General features: G+C 55.8%; 1 protein-coding gene across 2 annotated transcripts; it reads left to right on the forward strand.

Moving 5' to 3' along the window:
- The first annotated feature begins 2,302 nt into the window (after positions 1-2,302).
- Positions 2,303-20,929, forward strand: RAB8A (RAB8A, member RAS oncogene family). Of its 2 annotated transcripts, XM_059160340.1 has the most exons (9): positions 2,393-2,523; positions 4,674-4,743; positions 6,955-7,015; positions 8,862-8,922; positions 12,377-12,454; positions 13,975-14,064; positions 14,680-14,745; positions 16,027-16,077; positions 19,487-20,929. In XM_059160340.1, exons 2-9 carry the CDS (start codon positions 4,734-4,736, stop codon positions 19,577-19,579), a joined length of 510 nt encoding a protein of 169 aa, XP_059016323.1. In that variant the 5' UTR covers positions 2,393-2,523; positions 4,674-4,733; the 3' UTR covers positions 19,580-20,929. The 2 variants fall into 2 exon arrangements, with proteins under 2 accessions (XP_059016322.1, XP_059016323.1); XM_059160339.1 differs by lacking the exon at positions 4,674-4,743 and having other exon boundaries at positions 2,303-2,523.
- Positions 20,930-24,275: the final 3,346 nt, after the last annotated feature.

The following is a 24,275-nucleotide window of genomic DNA, read 5'->3' on the forward strand; positions in this document are numbered from 1 at the left end:
TCAGGAGGGACTAGAGTGGGAGTAGACTAGAGGCAGTAAGGCCAGTTAAGAGGATGTTTCCATTAATCCCAGGTAGTGCTTGCCTTGGAATGAAAAGAAGTGATCAGGAGGAAGTAATCTTAAAACAGCTGACCAGCTGGCAGGTATCTTAAAGAAGAAAGATGACTGCAGTTTCACTACCTGAATTGCTCTGATACCTGCCTCAAGATCTGATCTTGGGGAAGTAGGGTAGGGAATCAAAAAGAGAAACGAAAGTCTTAAAACATTAATGTCGTATGCAAACAATTTTTGTCACCAAGTACAATTAAAAACATTTTCTTCATATTAATTCAACAATTAGCTGATGCTGTGAGCTTGTTTAGATGGTAGATGCAGGGACTATCAATGGCTGCAATTCCTTCTCTAAGGGCCTCCCCGGACTGAAGCTCCTTCTGTCCCTCTGGCCCACCACCTTGGGCTGTAATCCAATCTCAGGATACTGTTACAGTCCATCCCATGTCTCAGCACCTAACAAGTGTTCGATGTTGGGTAAACTGATCTCAGATCTCTGGGAATTCCCAGTCCCATGATGTGCAACACAGGGTGAGCTTAGGGCCAGATTGTGAAGGCCTGATCCTGACACCCTGGATGGGTACTGGGGGTTTTAGAATGAGCACACTGCAGGGTAAAATCTAGATTAGAGAACAGAATAGTCAGGAAGACCAGTGGAGAGGACACAGTTCAACCACCAAGATACGCGGGGATGAAAGAGCAATCTCAAGGATGGCTTCGGTTTCACTCATAAGATAACTCGGGCCAGGCTAGTTTGAGTCGAAGTTGCCGCGTTCAGTTGCGGACAGGTCGAAGTACATCTGCCAGATGCAGAAATGGGCTGGACACAAGGGTGGCCGGGCTATGGGTTTCCTTAAGGAATCACCTGTGCGCGGATACACTAGCAGCCACAGGAGTGAATTAGCTCCCCCAGAGGGCGAGCAGACCTGGGACCACGGGGAACTCCTAAAAGACACGCGGAGACCCCGAAAGTCTGCAATGCAATCTGAGAAGCAGGCCGTGGAGGCGTAGGCGACAGAAGAAACAGTAGAATGTGGAGTGTCGCAGAAAGGGGGCCAGTGGCACCGAAGACGACGCGGGCGCGTCTCCGCCTTAAGCTCTCCCCACCCGAGCCAGATGCGCGCAGTGGTCTGCGGAGAGATGGAGGAGGGGTGACCAGGGCTACCAGTCTAGACGCTTCTCCGACGCCCTGCCGGCGGCGTGGCCCACCTCGGACCCGCAGGACACGCTGGTGATCTCCGGCCTCCGAAGCCTGCGCGTCCGACCTCGGACCCAACTTTCCATCCTGGAGTCTGGGAAAATCACTGAAGCTCTGGCCTCGGGTTGCTCGCCATAAAAAGGCAGGAAACGCAATACCGACCCCAGTAGGTCAGGGTAGGGACTGACTACTTTCTGTATTTTTGTAAGAGCGGACAACGCCAGCAGACGAAGAACAATGATCGGAACCATCACCTAGGAGCCTCACGACCCTAGCTCCCTGGGCGGCCGACTGGGTTGGGGCAGCCGAGGGTCCCGGGGAAAGCTGCAGGCAGACAGTGGTCTGGGCAATCTCTAATTAGGTCCGAGGGCGCAGCGCAAGGAGTCCCCGAGGGCCTCAGCCCAGCGAGTGGCGGTGAAGCCGCTCAGGTGGCGGAGGCCTGGGTAACCCTAAGTAGTTCCCTGGCCAGCGCTGAGACTCCGGAGGACGTCTTGAGGGGGCCTTGCTTCCACTACGGCGGGCGCCCCCTCTCCCCTTTCCTCTTCCGTTGCCCCGGGCCTGACGCAGCCGCCTCCACACACCAGGGCCACCTTCGCAGCCCGTTCCCGCGTTCTCCCTGGCGCCTACAGAGGCTGCGCAGGCCGTGAGGGCGGGAGCCGGAGAGCCCGCCGCGCGTGCGCCCTCTACTGGCGCCTAACGGTCTCTCTCTCTCTCTCCCGCGTACGCACGCGCCCCAGGCCCCGCCCCCAAACTGCGGGCACGCGGAGCCGTTGGCGACGCTCCCCGCTCTCCCCCTCCCACCGGGGGGCGGGGCCGCCTCTGTGTCGGGGGAAGAAGGCGGGGACCCGGGATGCCACGCCTCCTGCTGGTCTTTTTTGAAGCCCCTCGACTCTTCACTGCGGGCCAATTGGAGTCCGCCCTGTCCCGAGCGCCGACCAATGAGCGGCGCGCTCGGGCCGCTTCCGGCACCGTTCCTTGCTCGCCCCTTCCCCAGGTCTCCCCGCGTCGGGCGGGGCGCGGGAGCGGGCGAGGGCCGCGGTGACGCGCGGCGGGCCGGGAGCCAATAGAGGGCGGGCTCGGCGCTGATGGACGGGGCTAGCGGCCAGTGGCGAGGCGCTGGCCGCACTTCCCGTCGGGGAGAGAGTGTAATATGGCGAAGACCTACGATTACCTGTTCAAGCTGCTGCTGATTGGGGACTCGGGGGTTGGGAAGACCTGTGTCCTGTTCCGCTTCTCCGAGGACGCCTTCAACTCAACTTTCATCTCCACCATAGGTAGCGGGGCCGGGGAGCGGCCGGGGACGCCGGAGGCCCGGGCCGGGCGCGCCCCTGAAGGGCTGGGGCTGAGGGAGCGGCTGGGCCGGACGGATCCAGGGATCTGAGAGGGTCGAGGGGACCGGAGGGGAGAACAGCCGCCTCCACCGCCTTTCGGGGGTTCCCGGGCTCTGGGGGGGAGGGAACCAAGTGCCCATTTTGCAGATAGGGAGACTGAGGCTCCAGCCTTCAGCTTGCTCCTCAGGTAGTATGTGCCTTGGGCTGGGGTTCGGGCGCCGGTCATCTCGTTCTGTCCACGCAGCAGCCCTCGAAGCTGTTCTTTTGGAGTTCCCACCTTACAGAAGTGAAACAGGCCTGGGGAGTAGGCCATAGGAAGAGGCCTATGACATCTGACCTTATTAAGCATTTACTGTGTGCTAGCCGCTTTATGTGCATTATCACACTCTCCAGTCTTCAGTGTTAAGTGCTCTTATGAGTCCGTTTCACAGATGAGGAATTTGAGGTCCAGGGAGGGATGAGACTCACCCAAGGTCACAGACTGCAGGTGGCAAAGATAGAATTTGAATCCATGTGGGTCTAACTCCAAAACTCAAGGCTGGACCATCCCAGAGAGATGTGAGCGCTTGCCCCCAGGGCAAGCATCGCTGGTCCATCTACGAACCAGAACTTGTTTTAAACCAGACCTCTCCTGCTCTTTTCCTCTGGCATGTTGAGGGGTTAAGCCCCTCTCCCTGAACCTGTTTCCTCCACGGGTGATTTTCCTCTAGAAGGAATGGTGAGGAGTCTGGAGGCTTTCTCTGCTGGACTTTCCATCACTTGAGGGTGACAGCTGCCTGCCCAAGGACCTGTCATCCCCAAGGAGATGCCAGATAAAAACTTCAGTGAGAAACCAAAATCAGCCGCTGCCACAGACAGCCCTGACTTCCCTATCTTGAGGCCCAGGACACCGGTTGTCACTGCAGAACAGCCTTTCCCACAGAGCCAGCCCACATTGTGGTTGAACAGAATTGGCTTGTTGCTTCTCAGTGCTGATACCCACAAAAGTGGAGCTCACTTCTCCCCGTGTCACAAACAACGGCCATTGCCCGCGTGAAAACGTTTGACCTGAAAATAACACCGATCAAGCAGAGTGGCCTGTGAGCTCTGCAGTCTTGTTCCAGCCCAGGAGTTGATTCTGAATGGGGAAGACCTAGGGACCAGATTTTGCTTTACCCCTGTGTAACTTGAACCCACTCATCTATCTCCCTGAACCCCATGATGATCTGCTTTGTCCAACCTTGCCCTCCTCTAGGGGCTGCACTTTACAGTTGTACGCCAGATGCAGAGTAGAGAGAATTGGACTGAAAATGGCCATGCCTGCTTTCCAGCTGCTGTTTGCCCTTGAATAAGCACTTAGTCTCTCTGAACCCTGTCTCTTCAGGTTAGGAATAACACTGGCTGCCTTGACCAGTGCCCTGGTTGGTCGAAGATCCGAAATGTACAGTGGATAAGGGGTTGTCATCATGGCCAGAGGCTACCTGGAGGAAGCAAGATGGCTCCCTGCAGTGGCAGCATCCCATCCTTGGACACAGATATTTCTGATTCCTCCCCCTTTGCCACCCTAAGGTCAAACTTTGGGATAACCCTTGCGTCTTCACCAATCAGGAAGTGATGTTAACTCCTGGCAGGTTGTGGCTCGCTCTCAACCCAGATCTGTTTCCCAGCATCAGAAACTTCCCATTCAGCACAAGCACTAGTGATATTAGTTCAGGGATTAGACTTTTTTGTTTGGTTCCTAATTCTTGGCCAGAAAACCCAGTCTAGCACTTAAGGGCTCTGAGGAGACTGGCCTTCACTTCCCGACAAAGACATGACTTGGGCGAGGTCCCCTGGGAAGGTAGAGGTGGCCCTTGAACCCAGAATCTCTCCCTCCCACCATGGTATTCTCATTACATTTGTAGTTTTCCTGCAGGCCTCTGTCTTCTAAGAAAATTTCATTCATCCTGACCTTGAAGTAATGGCCTCATAATTCTTAGCCTTGTAAAGTTTACACTTCCTAATTAAATTTGGTGTGATAATGAAACCCAGGAAGAGGAGAGGACAGAGTAATGCTGTTGGACTTTGCCAATGAAACAGTGTTTATTTTCTATGTCCCTGTGCATCTGTGACAGGAGGTGGAGGGTGTTTTAGGAAGGAGCATCACTGGCCTCTTAGTCCTGAACTACAACTGAATGCATAAAGGTGATTCTCTGTTGGCACTAAGTGTACGTCTGGGTTTTCTTTATAGATCAGGGATTAAGTGGCTGTTTGTTTCCTGCTCATGTTTCATTTTGCCAAAGCCTATTCTCATCAGCTTCATCGATCATTTGTGGTGTGAACTTGGCCCCGTGGCTCCTGGAATTGGTTCTTTGCTGCCTGGCTCAGCTTCCACCGCCTCCTCAGGGCCCCATTCACTCATTCCTTTAGGGAGACAGATGGTGTAGCGTCAGAGTGCATCATAAACCATGCAGCACCACACAGACCCTGTTGCTCTTAGTTCTGTTGCCCTGCCGACTTTCCCCAACACCTGCTAGTGCCATCAGGGCCGCCAGGGCCGCAGAGATGACTTGGATGAATCAGAGGGAAACAGAAATGCAGCAAGGCCTGTAGTCAAGGTGTGTGTGCAGGACTGGGTGATCAGCATCTAGCAAATACGTAGTTGGCCTCTGCCATGCTGAGTTACTGGAGACACTGCCATGAGTGAGACATCTGAGCCCCTACCCTCCTGGAGCTTATGTTCTTGTGGGCAAACTTCATGTGCAGGCTGACATTCCCTGTGGCCCCCTGGACACTTCCTGAGGTGGGCAGGGATGGAATTACCATCCCCGTCATCAGTTCTGAGGGGTCAAGCCAGGCTTCAGCCTCATGGCTTCACGAGCAGAGATCTGGGCTATTTGCCCTCCGTGCAGGCCATTCACATGGGCAGGTTTATTCCCAGGTTCATGGAGCAAATAAACACTGTCAGGGATAAGTGCATGAAGAAGGAAAAAGATTGGGAGGAGAGAGCGAGGCTGGTCAGGAAGGCTTCCCAGAGGGGGTGACTTGAACAGAGACCTGAGTGAATGGCCCGGGGGTGGGGAGCGGTGAGGAGATGAGGCAGATAACTGGAAGGAAACAACCTTGCAAGAAAAGAAAGCAAACAGAGAGCCCCCAGGCCGGATCTTGGGATATTTAGGAAACCGTCACATGAGCCACAGGTGCCGAGAGGTGACCAGGCTGGGCAAAACCAGTTCCCATGCCGCCCTTCTCACTTTTTTCTGGGGCCACGGGGGTGGTGGGAAGCCAGTGGAAACTGTTTTGGCTTTTTTAAACAGTTTTATTGAGATAGAATTCGTGAACTGTAGAGTTCATCCATTTAAAACATACAAGTCAGGGGCTTTTAGTATAGTTACAGAGTTGTAGAGCCATCACCGCATCCAATTCTAGAACATTTTTGTTAGGACAAAAAGCCCCCAAAAAGAAGTCAACCCCCTGAATCTCCCATTCCCTCTGCAACCTCTGGCAACCGCTGATCTCGTGTTTGTCTGGATTTGCCTATTCTGGAGAGTTCATACGAATGGGGTCCTACGCTCTTTGACCTTTCCTGTCTGGCTTCTTGCTCTCAGCGTGATGTTCTCAAGGTTCATCCATGTTGCAGCGTGTGTTGGGGCTTTGTTCCTTTTCATGACTCAGTAGTAGTATGGATGGACCCCATTTTGTTCATCCATCAATTGGCAGACACCCTAGAAGGTTTGGAACAGAGGTTAGCTTTGTGACATGGTTGAATGTGGTTTGGAAACCCTGGGAGGTGACCGAGGGGGTAGGAGCCTGGAGAATAGCCAAAGAGGCTGACGGGTCACCCTCGTCTTGGGGAAAGGGGACAAGAGGGGCAGGGGCAGAAAAGCTTCTTGGAAGGTGACCTTCCAGCATGGCCTAAGAGAGAGAGTTTGGTGGGCTGAGAGGTGGGTGGGGTGGGGACCGCCGACAGAGAAGGAACAGCAGGTGGGAAGGGTAGAGGCCTAGAGGCCATGGGAGCAATATCTTGGGGTGTCATGGGGCTCCGTGCCCTGTGTGCCTGAAGGGCCTGGTGCTGGGTGGCCGGAAGCATGGGGCTCTGGCCAGCAAAGCGTCCTATAGAGGCTCACCCCCAGAGGCGGCCCGGTGGAGAGAGGGGATAGAACAAGGCTTTGGCACCTGAAGTATCTGGGTTTGCCTGCCAGCTCTGAACCGCAGCCTCCCCGTCCATGAAAGGAGAAAGTTCTCCAGGTGCCTCCCGATCTGTTCTGGGAGATTCCGAGATCCCACGTGCCCGGTGCCCGACAGGTGCTGCCAAAGCCGTGGATGCCGTTCCCCACCCAGGCTGGCAGTGCCCGCCTCGGAGGCAGCTTGGGAAATGGGCTGACGGTGATGTGCCTTTTTTTTCTTTTCTTTTAGGAATTGACTTTAAAATTAGGACCATAGAACTCGATGGCAAGAGAATTAAGCTACAGATATGGTAAGCGTTGTTGCCACCTTCGCCCATGAGGGCTTTGAGCCAGAAACCCTGGTACCTCTTTCCCCGTCTCCGTGACCATGGCCTCCATCTCTTTGTGCCCTGCCGTACAAATCAGGCTTTTCTTCAGAAACCTCGGGGACTGTGCTCTGCTGGTTACTGGGCCCTGGAGTCTGTGTCAGCACCTTCTGGAGACAGAGCTGCCAGTCCTGGTTAGCTCAGCATTCGGATGTGGGCACAGCTGGTTCTGGGCTTCTCGGTGGCCTACTTCCATTAAACTTGGAGAGTGCTCTCTGTGCCCAGGCAGCGGTGAAGGCTGCAGAGCAGTGAAATTCCCCAGCCCAGCGTTTCCTCTTTGAGCCTATCAGGTCACTGAAGGAGGCCAGACATCATTTCCTCTTTTCTGTCCTGGGGCAGCCCAGGCCTTACTTCTCTAACACATAGACCCGAAACCCCCGAACCAAAAATAGACTGAGGCCCAGGCCCAATGGTGAGACCCATGGCCATTCCACTGACCCGGGGCCGATTTCTCACGATTTTTAAATTAGAAGCATAGGGAGTCCCTGTGACTGATGCTGACTGTGGTCTGTGTAGCCCGTGGCGCCAAGAAGGCTGAGCTTAGCTGGTCAGGTGGAGGGGAGTTCCCTCCCCGTAGCCACGTCACTGACAGGGAAGTGTATGCCCTGAGCAGAGTTAGAGAGAAGTCCTGTTTGAGAGGGTGGTGCAGTCTCCTGGCCCCAGCTAGCCCCTGTGGTGGGATGGGCCACAGAGCTATCTTCCCTGCAGCCTGTCTCCCTCACTCGGCGTCAGAGCGCGGGCATTGCCCTGCTTGCCAAGTATGGCCCCTCGGCTTCTGTGGCGTTTGCCTCGGACTCGATCAGACTCCAGAGTCCCAAATCTGGATGAGTCCTAACCCTTGTCTGTTGGGAATCAGGCAGTTTCCGGCTGCCTCCAGAAGTGCCTCCACCTGCCACACGTGGCTCCCAGCAGCCTCTGTGCCCGAAGTCCACAGTGACACTGAGACAAGAGTTTCGCTTTCCTCTTCCCCTCTCTTCCGTTTTCTGCTCTTAGCAGTCTCCTTAGGGTTAATGACTTTCGTAACTTTTTTGGACGAGGGCCACAGTTGGAAATAAAATGACTGTCCGTAACCACGGATGTCACCTGCTGTTGGCATCAGAAAGTGAACAGAGGCCCAAGTGAGGCGCTTCTGTGCGGTCCAGACTGAGAGCCCTCGGCAGGGGAGGAAGCGGGTGTGGGGTCGTGAAAGGAGCCATGGGTCCAGAGACAAAAGACTTGGGTCTTGCCCTGGCTCTGCCACCAATCCATAAAGTCCCCTTTATCCCGAGCACTGAATACCTCCCATGCCAGGAGCGGGGCTGGGCGTAGCGTGTCTCAGCCTGGAGGCACCTCTGCCCCAATGACGGAGGGCTTTCTCCCTGGCCTCCACCAAAACAGCAAGTGCAGAAGTGCTTCTGGGCCCCCCTGAGGTTGCCCAGCCCAGCCCTCCTGCCGTGTAGCCAAGCCTTTCCAGACCCTTGTGGCCCTGGACTTTCACAGATAATATCTGATTTGCCTCTTTGGTGACCCAGCAGCTCTGGGGAGAAGCCCCAGAAACCAGAGGAGTCATGGGGGGCATGGCACCTGACTTTACACCCAGCGGGACACCTCTTGGGTCACCGTTTCCTTCTCTGTAGGAATAGGGAGAGTGGAGGTGCTGCCCCATGGCAGGTCGGTGAATTAGGAACTCACTCGTGAGAAAGCGGGGTGTCCGTCCTGGGAAAATGTCCCCTGCTGCCACTGTAATGGTTATTGGTGTTCGCCATCACCCATATCCCTTCTTCTCCTTTAGGGACACAGCTGGTCAGGAACGGTTTCGGACGATCACAACAGCCTACTACAGGGGCGCAATGGTATGGATTGGTTTTTGCTTCCTTTTCTTTTTTTTTTTTCTTTTTTGGTCAAAATGAACATCACCATCTTGAATACCAAAGCCTGGACGTTTCTGGGGATCCCACGCGCAGGCGTCTTAGGGGTCCTCGGTCCCAGGTTAGTTTCAGGAGAAGACAGTGCACCCTGCCCCCACGTACATCCCCTTTTGCTTTAGAGACAATGCAGGGTTTAAGGAAACCTAATTCTTCAGGGATGAGGGAAGACCCAGGAAGCCGGTTCTTCCAGGTGAGGTCAGTGAAATTGGAGATGGCATGCCCCAACACTTAGGAGTGTTCACGTGGCCCACGTAGTCTCTATGGAATCTGCGCCCAAAGACTTGAAGATTATCCAGGACCTGACTTGCTCTGGGCTGTTGGCCTTTAGGTTTGTCTCCTGGGCCAGAGGCGGGTACTGTGATAGGAAGACTTGCTCCACATCCCTCCAGTACTTCTGTTGAGCACCTTCTCAAGGCCAGGCCTGAGGTAGAAATAGAGGAGGACCTGGAATGGGCTTAGTTCCTGCCCTCGGGGGCCTTGAGCAGGTTGTGCATGTGTGAAGCATGTACAGAGCCGAGCGCTTGGGGGCCAGAGGTCTGCAGCCTGGCTCAGAGCCCCAGGTCACCATCTGAGCTCCATCTCCTGACTTGGAAAGTGGAGCAGAGAACAGAACTGTGTTCCGGGCAGCTGTGAGGATGGATGGCCAGCTGCCCCTTTCCAGCTCCTACCACACCCCACCCTTCCCAGTGTATACCCCATCCTACAGCAGCATAAATGCCTGCTTCCGCCGTCAGACCATAAGCTCCGTGAGGGCAGGGCCCCGTCTTGGTCACTGCCGCTTGCCCTGTGCCTGGGACTGTGCCTGGGAAGTGCTGGTGGACTGCCGAAATGAGTGGCGGCATTAAGTATTTTTAATACCCCACGCAGCTTCTGAAACATAATAGAAACTCAGTCATGTGGGTTGCAACCTTAGCACTCCTCATTAAGATGTATTTACTTATTTTCCTCTCACCTTGCTGTGCTGTGGCGGGATAGGGGTCTTGGGGATCTGGGGCCTGGCCCTGGGGGAGCTTCTGCTGTGTGGCCCCAGGTGGGCCCCATCCCTGTCTGGCCTGCAAGAGCCACCTCCACCCCACTGCTCCATTCACTGAGCCCCTTCCTGGGCCAGCTACTGGGCCCAGGTCTTGGCCATTAACCCCTGAGCATGGGTGCTATGGTTATCCCCATTTTATAGACAGGGTACCTGAGGCTCAGCACGGCTTCATGCCCTGCTTAAGTTCACGTGGAGGGTAGATGGCCGGGCCAGTACTGATTGGCTGTCAACACTGCCCACATCCTCAGCCAGCCCCAGGTGGCACTGGGCTGAACCATTTGTGTGGCCCTGTCCAACCCCAAGGTTTGTGGTTTGCAGTCCTAAATCTGTGCGAACCCATATGGAAGCCAGCAACCACTTTTGGCTCTTTGAGTTTAAATTGATTAAAGTAAAAAATCCAGCCCCTCAGGAGCACCAGCTGCATTTTAACTACTCCAGAGTCACGTGTGGCCAGGGGTGACCTCGCGGGACAGTCAGAGGACATAGCCACCATGGAAGCCAGCTTCTCCCTGCATAGTATTAAACTGTGGGGGCCCAAATTTGGCAGCATTGGATGTCTGTTGTCCCATCATGAACTTACAACCCGATACGGGGAGCTGTGCACAACGAGGGCTGGGAAAATGGTCATTTGGAGCTTCAAGGAGAGTTTCTGGGAGGACCTGGAATAGGGCGATTTTGTGTTTTCTAGGAACTTCTCTTTCCTGATAGAGCTCTACCCACTGCTTATACCCCTTAGTTGGTGAATATCTGGGACCTTGGAATCTTGAGCCTGTGGTATCAATTGGTCTACCAGATGGGCCAGTCCCTGGATAAAGAGTGGAAAGGCCTCAGGACCCCATGGCATTCCTTGCCCCTGACGGCCAGAGGGCAGCTGCTGGGCAAGTGATGCTTGACTTATGGAGTCTGCACGCCGGCGTCTTCTATTCACACTAGCCTCGGCTGGCGTGTGGTGGACAGCACGGCTGCTGAAACCTCCACCGAGTTATCCCACAGGTGGCTTCTGTTCAGTTTCTCCAAGAGAGCCCTGAGAAAGGGCCCCTAGGAGGCATTTTTGAGGGATTCGGCCATGGCCATGGTTGTGGCAGGCTACAAGTCTGCAGTGCATCCTCTCAGGTTCATGGCTGGGATTTAGGATTGCGGAGGCTCTCTCACACCTTTGAGGTTTTGTCACACGTCCTCCCCATGGTCCCCACTTCCCAGCCCAGCACCGACAGCCCGTGTTCTTACTCTGCAGACTCAAACAGCTTCAGAGACTTCATAGCCAGCGCCAGAGGTCACGGGTGCAGGGCTGTGCCCTTGGTGGGGTAGCCTGAGGGAATAGAGTAAGCCAGGCTGGGTCAGGACAGCTGACCCCATTGGGCCGCAGAGGTGGCCCTCAGCATTGCTTGGTCCCGAGGAGGGCCCAGGGAGGTTCCTGACAAGGGCTGGTGTGATCAGCTTCTTCAGAGTTAGCCTTGCCTGGGCTTCAGTCTTAAAGGTCTCTTCTGTGTGCCTCAGTTTCCCTTGTATCAAACAAGGATATTTGCCCTGCTCGGTGATGGCAACAAGATCATGGGGACCCCTGGACTGTCCCATAGGTGCTCACGCATTGGGTTATGGAACCTCAGGGGCCTCAGTGCTGCCCAGCCCCTTGCTCCAAGCTGGCCCCCCACTTAAGTGGAGTCACCAGAACGCAGAAGGGTGTCAGCATCAGGCCATCCAGGGGTTCAGGCCTCAGTTGTGCCCTTTACTCTCAAATGGGACAGGAGACAGGCCTAGCCATCCCCCACCTCAAGGTCCTCGTCTGTATATTGGGAGTGGTGGCACCCATGTGACCAGGACCTGGGGCTTCAGGGAGACCCTACTGCAGTAGGTGTCAGACGAGAGGTCATCCTGGAGTGCCCAGAGGTGACTCCGGCCGGGAGGGAGGGTGGCAGTGAGGGAGAGGGTGGGGGAGGCTGAGCACAGCAGAGGAGTGGAGTGAAGGGGAGCCCAGTGGGCGCTGGGCCCATGGAGCACAGCGTGTGGGGCAGGGCGCTGTGGGACGTGAGGCTGGGAGGTCCGCAACACGTCACGGGCTGCCGGGTGTGGGCCAGACTTACCCTGCTGGCCCTGGGGTGGTGGGAGCTGGTCTGTAGGGTGAAGGGTCCCCCTCAGTGGCTCAGTAGAAAGGACGAGAGCCTGGGAGACTGGGGAGGAGCTGGTGCTGCAGTCCAGCAGAAGGGGGTGTGGGACCCAGGGGTGGAGTAGAAGCAGTTAGTGGGAGGGGTGTCCTGTTGGGGCCAGTCCCAGCGCCCCCACGTTGCTGGGGGCCTTCCCTGAAGCTCGCAGCTTATCTAGCTCGCGTGTCTGTCTCCCTCCGCTCAGGGCATCATGCTGGTCTATGACATCACCAACGAGAAATCCTTTGACAACATCCGGAACTGGATTCGGAACATTGAGGAGGTAAGGCTCATAACCTCTCCCGTGGCATAGGAACTTCATACGTGTCTCTTCTCAGTCCCCACCCCAGAGCTGCCTGGTCATGGATTAGATCACTGAGATCCCTAGAAGTCACTTGCCAAGAGCCCTATAGCTAGGAGAATACCCGGGATGGAGACTAGAAGCTAGGCAGCTGACGCTGGAGACCACACATGGGCCTGGCCTCATCACGGGGAGGCCTCAAGAGCCCATTTCCCCAGCGGGACTGTTGGATCTGGGCAGTGTCTCAGTCATGAGAGAAGAGATATCCAAGCTCTTGATCACCGTGAACATTTGGTGCTAATTAGAAAAGGAAGGTTCTAGAATAGGCGTGACCCTTGTGTTGGGTAGAGGTGGTCGGAAGGCATTTCAGTTTGTACTGAGTTCCAGCAGAGAACGGTGTGAGCTGGTCTGAGCTACCTGTGTTCAGGCCAGCAGCTCTTTGACTACAGCTGGCCTAGAGGGAAGACCTGGAACCAAGGAGGGAAAAGAAGGCAGCTAGCCCCACCTCCCAGTCCCAAAGCTGGTGTCCTCGCCTTCCGGCTGTCACCTGCCAAGCCTTCTTGGACGATGGCACTTATGGCTCTTGATGACTCATCAGGTGGGGCTTTGGGTCAAAGGTGCAGCCAGAGGACTTCACCCATCCATAAAGCCACAACCAAAGGTCCTGTCACCACTGGCGTCCGGGAGCAGTGGCACCAGGCCGCCTTCTTGACAGCCCCACACTGGCTGGCTGGAGGCTGGGCCCTGGCAGAGGACAAGGAACAGCTCCCACTGGTCTTTGTGGAAATTCACTGTTCCAGCCAAGAGGGGGCTTGCAGTTAACAGGAAGTTGGGCAGGGAGCGGGGCAGCATGTCTCACCAAGACCAGACTAACTACACAAAGAAGGCCCTTTTCTATACCCTAGTCCCTCAGGAAGCACTGACTCCTCCACTGGGGCCTCGGGAAAATTGGAGGAAGAGTCCTGTTCAGACACAGCGTGGGGGGTAGAGAGGGCAGTTGTCAGAGCACCAGGGGATAGGGAAGCACCCATGGCTGGCTGAGGTTGGCGGGGGGCACCCCAAACAGGTGTTGCCCACTTCAGAGCCTAAACAGAGAGAGCTGGAGTGGGGCAGAAGGTCCCAGGACAGCAGCTGGGGCCTCCGGCGGAGGAGCCAGAGGGAGGGAGGCAAGCAGAGGGAAATGGCCAGCCTTGCTGGCCTCCCGTAGGCCGGGCCCTGCCAGGAGCGGCCTCGGAACCTGGGTGTCGACATGGCCCATAGAGAAGCTGTCCTCAGGAGCCAGTAGGCGTGTGCTTGGTCAGAGTACTAGTCGAACCTGGACTCTGCCCTTGTATTGGCTGTGTGACATGGGACAGGCCACTCAGGCTTTCTGAGCTTCAGCTTGTCGCCGGTACAAAGGTGGCTAGCAGTCTTGGCCCACCACCCTGATTTCAGGACAGACTGCTTGTCGGCCTGTGGTCCCCTCTGACCTCTCACCCTCCCTGTCTGCCCCTCCACCCTAGCATGCTTCTGCAGATGTCGAAAAGATGATACTCGGGAACAAGTGTGATGTGAACGACAAGAGACAAGTTTCCAAGGAACGGGGAGAAAAGGTGAGCACGGCAGCCAGCTTGGATCTGGTGCCTCCCGGCAGAGGGACCTTGGGGTTTTAGGGTTCTCTGCATGGAGACCTATTCTGGCCCAAAGGGTCCCCAGTTGCTCGCTGATGGAGTGGGGGCGACTCCTTCACAGTCTTTCTGAGCATACACTGACCCGCCATCCTGGCTTGTGTAAGACTCAGGGTCTAGGACTCAGGTCTTCGCCAGGCAAAGTGGGACACGTTGGTTGCGCTGGTGGGGTGCTTTCCTTGGGAAGAGAGGGGGGAAAGCACACTCCCCTGGCTGGGGTTCTGTCTAAAGACTGCAAGGGCCAGGGCTCCTGGGGTGTGCACTGTGTGCCCCCAGAAGGCATCTGGTGGGAACCTGCCGAGACCACAGGGAGCAGAGGACAGAGCTGTGGTTTGAGCCGGGCCCCTCCATCTTCCTGCCAGAGACATTCCCCCATTCACCACCTACTGTCCACAGGGGGCTTGAGGGAGCAGCCCTGGAGGTCACGTTCATGGCCTGAGAGCCCCCCCCCCGCAGCTTCCTTGCTCCCCACTTGGTGGTTTGTGGGGTTCAGGGGTGCCTGGTGGCTGAGGTGGACATGTGTGTCTCCCTTCCTCACAGCTGGCCCTGGACTACGGAATCAAGTTCATGGAGACCAGTGCGAAGGCCAACATCAATGTGGAGAATGTGAGTCCCAGGCCCACGGCACAAACCCCTCCAGGCTGAGAAACAGGCTGCACCCTTTGGGGAGGCTCTGACCTTAGGCTCTGGGCTGCTTTATCAGCCGGCTGGCCTGGAGGCACTTTTCGGACAGTGCCATGTGCCAGGACCTTTGGGGGAACCGCTGCTGTGTTGGACATCAGCAGGTGTGGGCCCCAGCTGGCCACCCAGGACATTACCTCAGTGGCTCTTGGGCAGCCCTGGGCAGCAGGCATGGTTTTGTAGATGGAGAAACTGAGCCTCAGATAGACCTAGCTGACTGGTGCCCAGGCCTGGCTCCAAGTTTGTGCTCTTGGCCATGCCACCCTCAGACAGGCCCTGGTCACAGCCCAGATGGAGCAGGGAGCCCTGGCTAAGCTTTGGCCCACACCACCCTTTCTTCTCCATGGGCATGCAGGCCTCGCAGCTAACCTGCCCACCTCTGTCCCACCGCCCCAGTGATCTTCCTACAGTGGGTCTCCCCTGTCACTGCTGAGCTCAGCCCCGTACACCTGGTACAGAGGCCCTCTCTGACCAGCCCCAGCACCCTCCTTGCCACGCCGCCTGTGTGGCACCCTCTTTGTACCCCCTTCTCCCTCAGAGCCCTGCCCAAGTGAGCCTTCCCCGGGGAAGCCTCTTGTCCCTCAGGCCTATAGGCCCCTCCCCCTTTCCTCAGCACCCCAGGTCACCCTCTATAATAGAACTTCCCACCTCATGTGGCCCCCAAGAGAGCCTGGGTTGAGCCTTTGTCAAGCATGGGGGGAGAAACCTTTCACCCAGTACCGGCCTTTCCAGGCCTCCCTGCTGGCAGGGAAATGAAGCTTATTGGGCTGAGAATGGTTTGTCTTTCTCTCTGCCCCTGACCATCAGAAGCAGGGGCGAAACTGGACAGAACACAGGAGTTGGGGATGGAAAGCTAGGTCGTCCTCATGGATCCTTCTAGCTCTGTCAGTTAGGCACTGTGTGCCTTCAGACAAGTCACTCACCCCTTTGAACCTGAGTGTCCTTTCTGCCCAGTCATGCTGTCCCCCATCCCGGGTCATTGGCCCAGGGGAGGTAGTGGTCCAGGTTGGCAGGAGTAGCCCAGTAGCAGCAGGAAATGGGGCTGGGCAGGGGACACCTACACCCGGGGAGCTGCCCTAATGCTGCCCCCTGCCCACCCCACGGTCCCACCACTTCTTCTACACGGGGGTAGGGGTACGGCCCAGAACCGACAAGCCCCTCTCTGTCCCCTGCTCCAGGGGCACTAATGACATGCTTATTCCACAGGCGTTTTTCACTCTCGCCAGAGACATCAAAGCAAAAATGGACAAAAAATTGGTGAGTGTATGTCCTTTTTTTCTTATTTTTGAAGATTTTATTTATTTATTCGACAGAGATCACAAGGGGGCAGAGAGGCAGGCAGAGAGAGAGGAAGAAGCAGGCTCCCTGCTGAGCAGAGAGCCTGATGTGGGGCTCGATCCCAGGACCCTGAGATCATGACCTGAGCCGAAGGCAGAGGCATAACCCACTGAGCCACGCAGGCACCCCAAGTGTATGTCCTTTTTTGAATCTTTGCTCCGGTCCCTGTTGGAACCAGCCGTCCTTGGCTTCACTGCTGTGATGCATCCCCAGGGCAGATCCTGCTTGTCGGGGCCCGGCCGGACCCAGCAGGGCATCTTTGGAAAAGGGGCGAGGGGTAGCGGGAGAGGTTTGGGCCCTCGCACCCAGAGGCACTGCTTTGTTCCATCCTTCCTATATGGCTCGGAGCTGCTCCATGCCCAGTGCTGCCCGCTGAGCACACAAGCTGGCAGGAAATACACAGCCCCTTCCATGCTGCCTGGGAGATCACATGCATAAGGAGAGAGCCTCCTGCCGAAAAGCCGCATGCAGGCCCAGAACCACAGCCCTCCCCGGGATGAGTCTGCCAGCAGGGCTGTGTCTGACAGCCACCGGCTCTCCATCTCGAGTCCCATCTCCAATGCTATAGTTTGGGACAGCTCTGTGAGCTTCAATGTGTCCCAGGGCCCTGGGGCCTCGGAGGGGTCCTTCCTGGATCCCTCCGCATCCACGCTTTTGTTTGTTTTCTGGCTTTCTTGCTTCATAGTCCCAGGCACTAGTATTTTTAGTGCCGCCTTTGGTCGTGTCTACACAGTTGGCTGTACTTCGGGCGTGTTGAGCACCTAAAGGCTGCTGAGAGTGTTGCCCCAGAGTCCCCAGCCCCTCTTTGGCCCCTCTTTCCTGGCCCTTTCCCACCTTTCGTCGTCGGATACGAGAGCATAAAGCCGTCTGTCCCTTGAGTCACATCTGGTCACAGATGAGGTCACATGACACAAAACACCGCTCAGGTAGTTCACATCTGATTTAAGATGTGCCTCCGTAATTCTCAGCAGCCGTGAATGGAATTATAAAGAACAGGATTGATGAGGAGCAGCCCCTTGGTCGAAATAAGAAGCCATCCGTGTGCACAGATCCACTGACCAGCAACAGCTTGTCGTTTTCCTATCCTTTCTTTCCTCTTCAGTGTGACGTAAAATTGTGATTCTTGATGATCTCTCTTGACGCTTCCGCCCTGGCAGTTACACTAAGTGTGTGGTGATGCTCTGCTTTCCGCGGCCTGTAGGTGGCCTCCGGACGTGCTGTATGAAGATGGTGTGCAGCCGTTGTCCTTGCGTTTCCTCTTTCTGAACTGGATTGCAAATCACAGACAGTTAAATTCCTACTCATTTCCTAACACATTTGTTTATACTCAGAGTCACAGCCCCAGACCACTTCCACTCTGCTTTTTCTTTTTAATTGAAATGTAATTGACATTTAACAGCGTGCAAGTTTGGGTTCCCATAATTATCATTCCTTCTTTGTGTTGAGAACAATTAAGATCGAGTCTCTTAGCAACTCTGAACTTTATAACACGGTGCAATAGAGTCAACAGAGTACTGTTGACTGTAATCACTGTGCAGTGCGTTAGCTCTCCAGAACCTGTTTATCTCCGAGCTGCAAGTTCCTTTTGGTCACATCAGTGATGCAGCCAGCTCTGCCCATCCGTCTTCTCTCTTGAGAGCAGCATAGAAAGCCAGGCTCTTCCCCAACCACCCTGCTGGCAGACCTCTGGGCCTTTCCTGCTCTGCGCAGCCCAGCACTCTTCGCTGCACGGAGAGCAAACTCCGCACTGCCCAGGCCACTGCCGCCCTCCGCCTTCTCACCCTGCCGCTTCCCTGTCGTCTGCTGCAGCCACACAGGCCCTTTCCTGTTTCCTTGAACCCCTCACGTTCCTTTGGACTTTGCCCTCCACCTGGGGCACTCCCCTCTTGCGCCAGCATCCTGGGACCCCCGTAGCAAATTCCCGTAACACTCAGCAGCATCCAAAACGCACGTGTGTAAAAGTTCTGGAGGTCACAAGTCGGAAACAGATCTCAGACTGAGACCAAGGTGTCGGCAGGGGTGCCCTCATCCCTGGAGGCCCCAGGGGAGAACTCGCCTCGTCCGGCTCCTGGAGGCCATTCCCTGTCTTGTGAGCCCTTCCTGCATCTTCCGAGCGAGCCACTCAGCATCTCTCTGACCCTGCTTCCTCCGTCCCCATTCTGTCCACCGCAGCTGGGAATTTGCTCTGCTCTCAGGGTTGGATGCCCCCTGCCTCCAGGGGATCCAGGCTGTGCTCTCAGCTTAGTCACATGTGCAGAGTCCCTCCTGCCTTGTCAGATTTCCTTCTGCACAAGTTCCAGGGACGAGGGCATGGACATACTGGGGGTAGTTACTCCGCTGACCACAATTGTGCCCCTGGACTGTCCCTGGCCTCACTTCACGAGGCCTCTGTTCAGACACCACCATCAAAACGCTTCTCCACCCTCTACCTGTCCTATCGCTCATTACTCACTGCTGTGGGAAATCATGGCTTTTTTGTTGACCCTTAAGATTTGTCTGCCCTATACAATGCGAGCTCCCCAAGCCTGGACCATTTGCCCACCGCTGCATGCCCGGTGCCCACACAAGAATCTAGCACAGCATAGGCCTCGATGGCTACTTGAATAAATTCAGGTTTTACTTAAGAGCAGAAAGATGAGAAGGAATTAGTCAAAGAAAAGGGGACCAAGCCATGCAAACAGGGTGGAATGGGAGAAAATAGGTTCTTCTGGATCACAGGCAGATGCTGGGTGAGCACCCCCTGAGAATGGGGGTGTATGGGTGGGTTTCAGTATGGATCGAGTGGACAAGATTAGAGCATAGGGCCTGTGATATCAGCTGTGGGACAAGAAGGTGGACAAGTCAGAGCCTTGGCACAGGGACATGGAGACCAGCCAGGAGTGACCTTGAACCCATCTCCCCTCTCCCTGCCCCCCAATCCCAGAGGGCAGTCTTTCTGCCGCCTCCGGGCTGCCTCAGTGTGAGGGACGCAGCATAGTGGGTAGATGGATTGAAAGGAAGGACATTGGGGCGGGGGGCAGTGAGCAAATGGGAAATATGTTGAAGGGATGAATGGGAGCAGGGGATGGGCAGGCCAGTAAGGGACTGGAAGAACGGTTGCTTGGAAAGGAGAGGTAGGTAGCAGATGTGTGGCTCTGAGAAAAGCGAGTGGTCGGTGGGAAGGGACAGTTAGATGATTGGCTGGTTGGAAAGTGACAGAGTTTGACAAATGGGAGGGGACGGAGGGGTGAATGGACTGGCAGATGGGTGGCTGGCTGGGTGGCTGGCTGGTTAAGAGCCGGAGAGCTGATGCTCAGCCATGACCTCAGAAAACCTTTTGCCATTTCAGGAAGGCAACAGTCCCCAAGGGAGCAACCAGGGAGTCAAAATCACACCAGACCAGCAGAAGAGGAGCAGCTTTTTCCGATGTGTTCTTCTGTGAGGAGCACTGCCTTACTCTGAGCCTCGCTCAGCCGAGCTGACTGTGCCTGTCCTGAGTGAGGCCCTCACTCAGCCGGGGCCCTCCCCCTCCAACACTCCCTGCCGTGCCGCGGCCCCTGGGCCCGTGGCCACCAGACACAATTGAGAAATTGTTTATTTTAGTAACTGTCTGATCTTTTTCAACTTTGGAGACAGAATAAGTTAAGAATTTGCTATTTTTCCCTCGATGTCTGCTGAACGGGCCCTCTCGTCGCGTAATCAGAGAGGAAGACGGAGTTGAGGTACGACTGTGAGCGTCAGCCACCACGGCGGGCCTCCACCTCCAGGCCTTTGATCCTCATCTCACGGCAGCACAACTAAAGCCCCCCCGGAAAGCCGGTTCCCAGCCCCACCACAGAAGCCAGGCCCCCAGAGGCCAGCGAGGGTTCCGGGAGTTCCAGGCCCCACACCCTGAGCGAGGCGACGCATGCCGGGCCCACGAAGCGTCCACCTAGCACATCGGACGCCTACTTTCTCCTCTTCTGTCAGTTTTGGACAAGTGACGAAAACCATTCCCTTTCTTCCCCCCCCCACCTTCTTCGCAACTGTCAAACCAAACCAAAGGGAAGCACAAATTACGGAAATCCTGAGGAAAGAAGCATGGGGCGGCCCTTCCTGTTCACAGCCAGGTGCTGGTCTGTAGTCCAGCGAGGCCTCGGGCGTGGTCACTGGGCCTCTTGGCATTCCCTGCTGAGCACCGAGGGGACACCACATGGGCCACAGGTGACCCCGAACGCGCAACCACACATGGTCCACCTGTGCTTGGGGCATCTGCCTCTTGCCCCCCACCCCAGCGCCCCCCCACGCCTCTTCCCTCCCTTTGTCTCCAAATCGGACATCCTTTCTAGCTGAGATTTTTATTTTTCCAGATCTGTAGTGTCATGAAGTGATTCCGACTTTGATTTCCAGTGGCAGACCCTGGCCGGGCGGGCTGGGAGCGTGAAGCCGCGCTTGGCCTGGGCCGGGGCGCAGGTGCCAGACTGAGTGCAGAGCAGTTGAGTTGGTTTTAACTGCCGTCACCTGGTTCTGTTGTGACAGCTCTGCCCTCCTGTGGAGACTGTACAACTGGGACCAGGTAACCAGGTCGGAGGGGCGTCACCCGGGAGCCTTTCTTTCTCTTTCTGCCCCCACATCTTCGCTACCCCCACCCCCAAGCTGCTGTCAGTCCAAGCCATTGGCGTTGTAGTTTCTTTTGTGAATTAAAACCAACATACCAGCAATAGTCTGCTCTCCCCTGAAATCTCTTAACATGCTCTGTTTACAAGGATAAATGCACTTACAGAAGACAAATTAAAGCTCATTTTAAAGTTAACGGGGTTTTTTTTTTTTTACAGCTTATCTTATTTCTTGGTTTTAATTTCATCTGTAAAATCAGAGATTGGACCAGATTCAAGTTCATGGATTTTTATGTCCACATGTTCCTGGAGGTACACGGGTATGGCCAGGTGTTGGGTCGGGGGTCCCCGGGAGGCCTCTTACTTAAAGCACAGGCTCTGCTGGCAGGGCCTGCACACCTGTTCCACTCTCGCGTGTCTTGGCTCTCATCCGCTCCTCTAGGTGTGCCGGGTTTGCTCTTACCCCAGGTCTAGACAGGATCAAAGCGCAGGAGGTTGGTTACCCTGAGCTCTGAGGAGACGAAACTGTGACCAAAAGCCTGACTTGGGAGAAGAAGCTTCCCGACCCCTGGCTCTGCCCTCATCACTGCACCCCCCTCCCCGCAAGGAGAACGGAGAGGTGTACGCACCCACAGCACCACTGGGGGACACCATGTCCCCTATTAAGCCAGCCTGGTCAACCTCGGACCCCACCGTGCCCCCACCGTCCGTCCTCTCGTCTGGATCCTTGCTGGCACCCGTTTTGCCAGGTCGAGTGCTGGGTTCTGAGCCCCTGTCCTCGCCCCCCCGCCAGCACAGCGGCGGGCTGAGCCCCAGTCCCCTTGCCAGTCAAATAGGCACGAGCCAGCAAGCTAGTGCATCTCAGACTGGGATGGGCGCCCGGTAAGCACTGGGAGGTGAGCCGCTGGCCACGTCGTCCTCATCGTCCTCGTTGTTAGCCTCACTATCCGGCTTGCACCCCCGGAAGAAAACTCCCACCTCCCTTCACATCTTGTGCCTCTACAGGGCACAAGTCAGAGAAATAGCTCTGGCTCTGAGCTCAAAGCATTTGCCCCATGAGGCCCCAGTTTTGTCCCCGTTGCTCCCAACCAGGTCAGGCCTGGTGTCCTTGAACTCAGACCTGCGTTAGACCCGCGCTTTTCTGCACTCACTAGGGCTTCGATGCGGTGGCACGCAGAGAAGTGGCTCCTCGGGTCTTGTCCCCTTGAACCAGCAGAGATGACATGACTTCTTAGTTTTTTCCATAACATCTTAATTGAGATGTAATTCACACACGGAACCATCCGCCCACAAACCAAGGTGCAAGTAGTCTTCAGTGTGTTCCCAGAGTTGCACGACTGTCGCCACAGTCCATTTTGGAATGTTTTTGTCACCTCATCCCCAAGATGGGGAGTCACTCCCCATCCCGCAGCCCCCCACAGCCATTAGTCTTTCTGTCTCTGTATTTGTCTGTTCTGGACACTGTGTAAATGAAATCTTAACACCGTATGGCCTTTTGGATCAGGCCTCTTCTGCTCCACGTGGTTCTCTAGATCCATCCTGTTGTGGTGCATATCGGGGCTGCATTCCTTTTTATGGCTGAGTGATGTTCGTCGTGTGCACGGACCATGTTCTCTTAATCTGTTCATCTACCAGTGGGCGTTCGCTTATTTCCACCTTTTGGGCCCCCGAGCTGCCTGTTTCTCCAGCGTGCCTGGTGTATTCCTAACCCAAGCCTTTGCCCTGGCTGTTCCCTCTTGTGCAAGCCTTTCCCGCGTGGGGGCTTGTGCAGTAACCATCTCCCGGACTGCAGGCTCCGGCCGGGCAGGGACAGCGCTGGTCCTATCTGCTCCGTCGCCAGCATCTAGCATGGTGCCTCCAGTTGGGACTCAGCCAATGTTTGTGGAGTGAATGAATTCGTGAATAGAATGAAAGCCTCATAGGACGGTGGGATGGTTGAAAACACATCAAGATCAGCAATGGCAGAGACTCACTGCCCCACCCCTGCCTGTCTGCAGGGTTGAGAGGGCACTGTGGTCCCTGCCCCAAGAGCCACCCCACGTGGGGCCAGGAAAGTCCTACTTGCTAGTTGAGGCCTCCAGTGAAAAGCCCAGAGCTACGCCAGAGCGGGAGGGGCCTTGCAGTCCCAGATCCATATCCCCCTGCTGGTCCTCTTCCAGAAGTTTCTCTGGGGCCACCCGTCTGCTCACAGTTTTGAGGACTATGGTCACCAAGGGCTGGGGATGATTCTGTTGTGACATTCTCAGGGGAGGACTTCGGTTTGTGTAAGACCATGTCCCCCAAGTGGGTCAAGCTTACTGGGGGGAGCCCTCTGTGGTAGAGCCTCAGGGGGCAGGGCCAGAAGTGGCCTGAGACCCTTCATGTTTCTGGAGACTGCACCATATGCGAACGAGACCAAGATTTGGAAGGGGCAAGGTTCTCTTGGGCTGGTGCGAGCCCCTCCCCAACAGCATTGCTCCTTACCATCAGGGCTCGGAACTGACTCACCGGGCTGCGGAGGGCACAGAGGTGACGCAAGTGGCACAAGGTGGCCAGGCTGTGCAGTCCCAAGCCCGGGCTTCTGTGTCCCCAGCCAGGCCCAAAGGCATCAGATTAAATCACAGTGAAGAGTCCTGATTTTACCCTCAACTGAGCCCCACGCCTCAGGCTTGATGACTGTCACTCCTGCCATCATCCCGTGATTAAGGGGGGCCGTAATCATGCCCACTTCACAGTTGAGGCAACCGAGCCCCAGGGAGGTTGAGCAAGTTACCCAAGGCTACCCAGTCGGGTGAGTAAGAGGCCACATCCCATGTGTCTCCCGCTTGGGACTTGTGGACCCATAGACTCCAGACAAGGCCACCCCCTACCGACCTTGAGCCTGCAGCGAGAGCTATCTAGACTGGCTGGCCCAGGGTGATAAGCCCCCGGGGGAGGCCCCCAGCTCAGCCACGAGGATCTGGGCTATTTCTGCCTGAAAGGGGAGAAGGAAGTGGTTTGGCCCCTGTGCTGGGGAAGGAGGTGCAGCTGGCTCACATCCGGGCCTGCCTGGTCCGTTAGACACAAGCTCCTACACTCATGGCCTACGGGGGGTCGGGGGGAGGCGGGGGGCGAGTAGGGCTCCCTAGCATGTCTTAGTTTTCTAAAATCAGAAGAAAAGAAATGAATACAATAATGAATATATAATAATCCAGCTTGGACTAGATGCCAATGCCATAAAATATCATTTTAAATGTGGTTTTAGTGTGTGTTTTGTTACAGAGGAAGTCATAATGTGGCCCCATGTGCATAAGGAGGCCCCAGCCTGTCCAGGTTTGACCCTGCCTCAGGCCTTTGCCTGTGCTCTTCCCTCCACCTATAGCCCTCTCTTTCTGCACCTCACAATCAAGTTAACTCCCAAAGCGCCGCTTCCTCCAGATCAGTTTAAACCCCCTCTGGGGTTCTTGCAACTCCAGACCCTCCTTCCTGAGAAGCTGTCTCCTTTAAAACATTAATCATTTCTTACTCTTCTTCATTGCTTGCTAGATTATAGATGCCAGGAGGGGTGGGGCTTGCACCTCTTGG

Source organism: Mustela lutreola, chromosome 2 (assembly GCF_030435805.1).
Source record: "Mustela lutreola isolate mMusLut2 chromosome 2, mMusLut2.pri, whole genome shotgun sequence".
Classification (NCBI taxonomy): Eukaryota; Metazoa; Chordata; class Mammalia; order Carnivora; family Mustelidae; genus Mustela; species Mustela lutreola.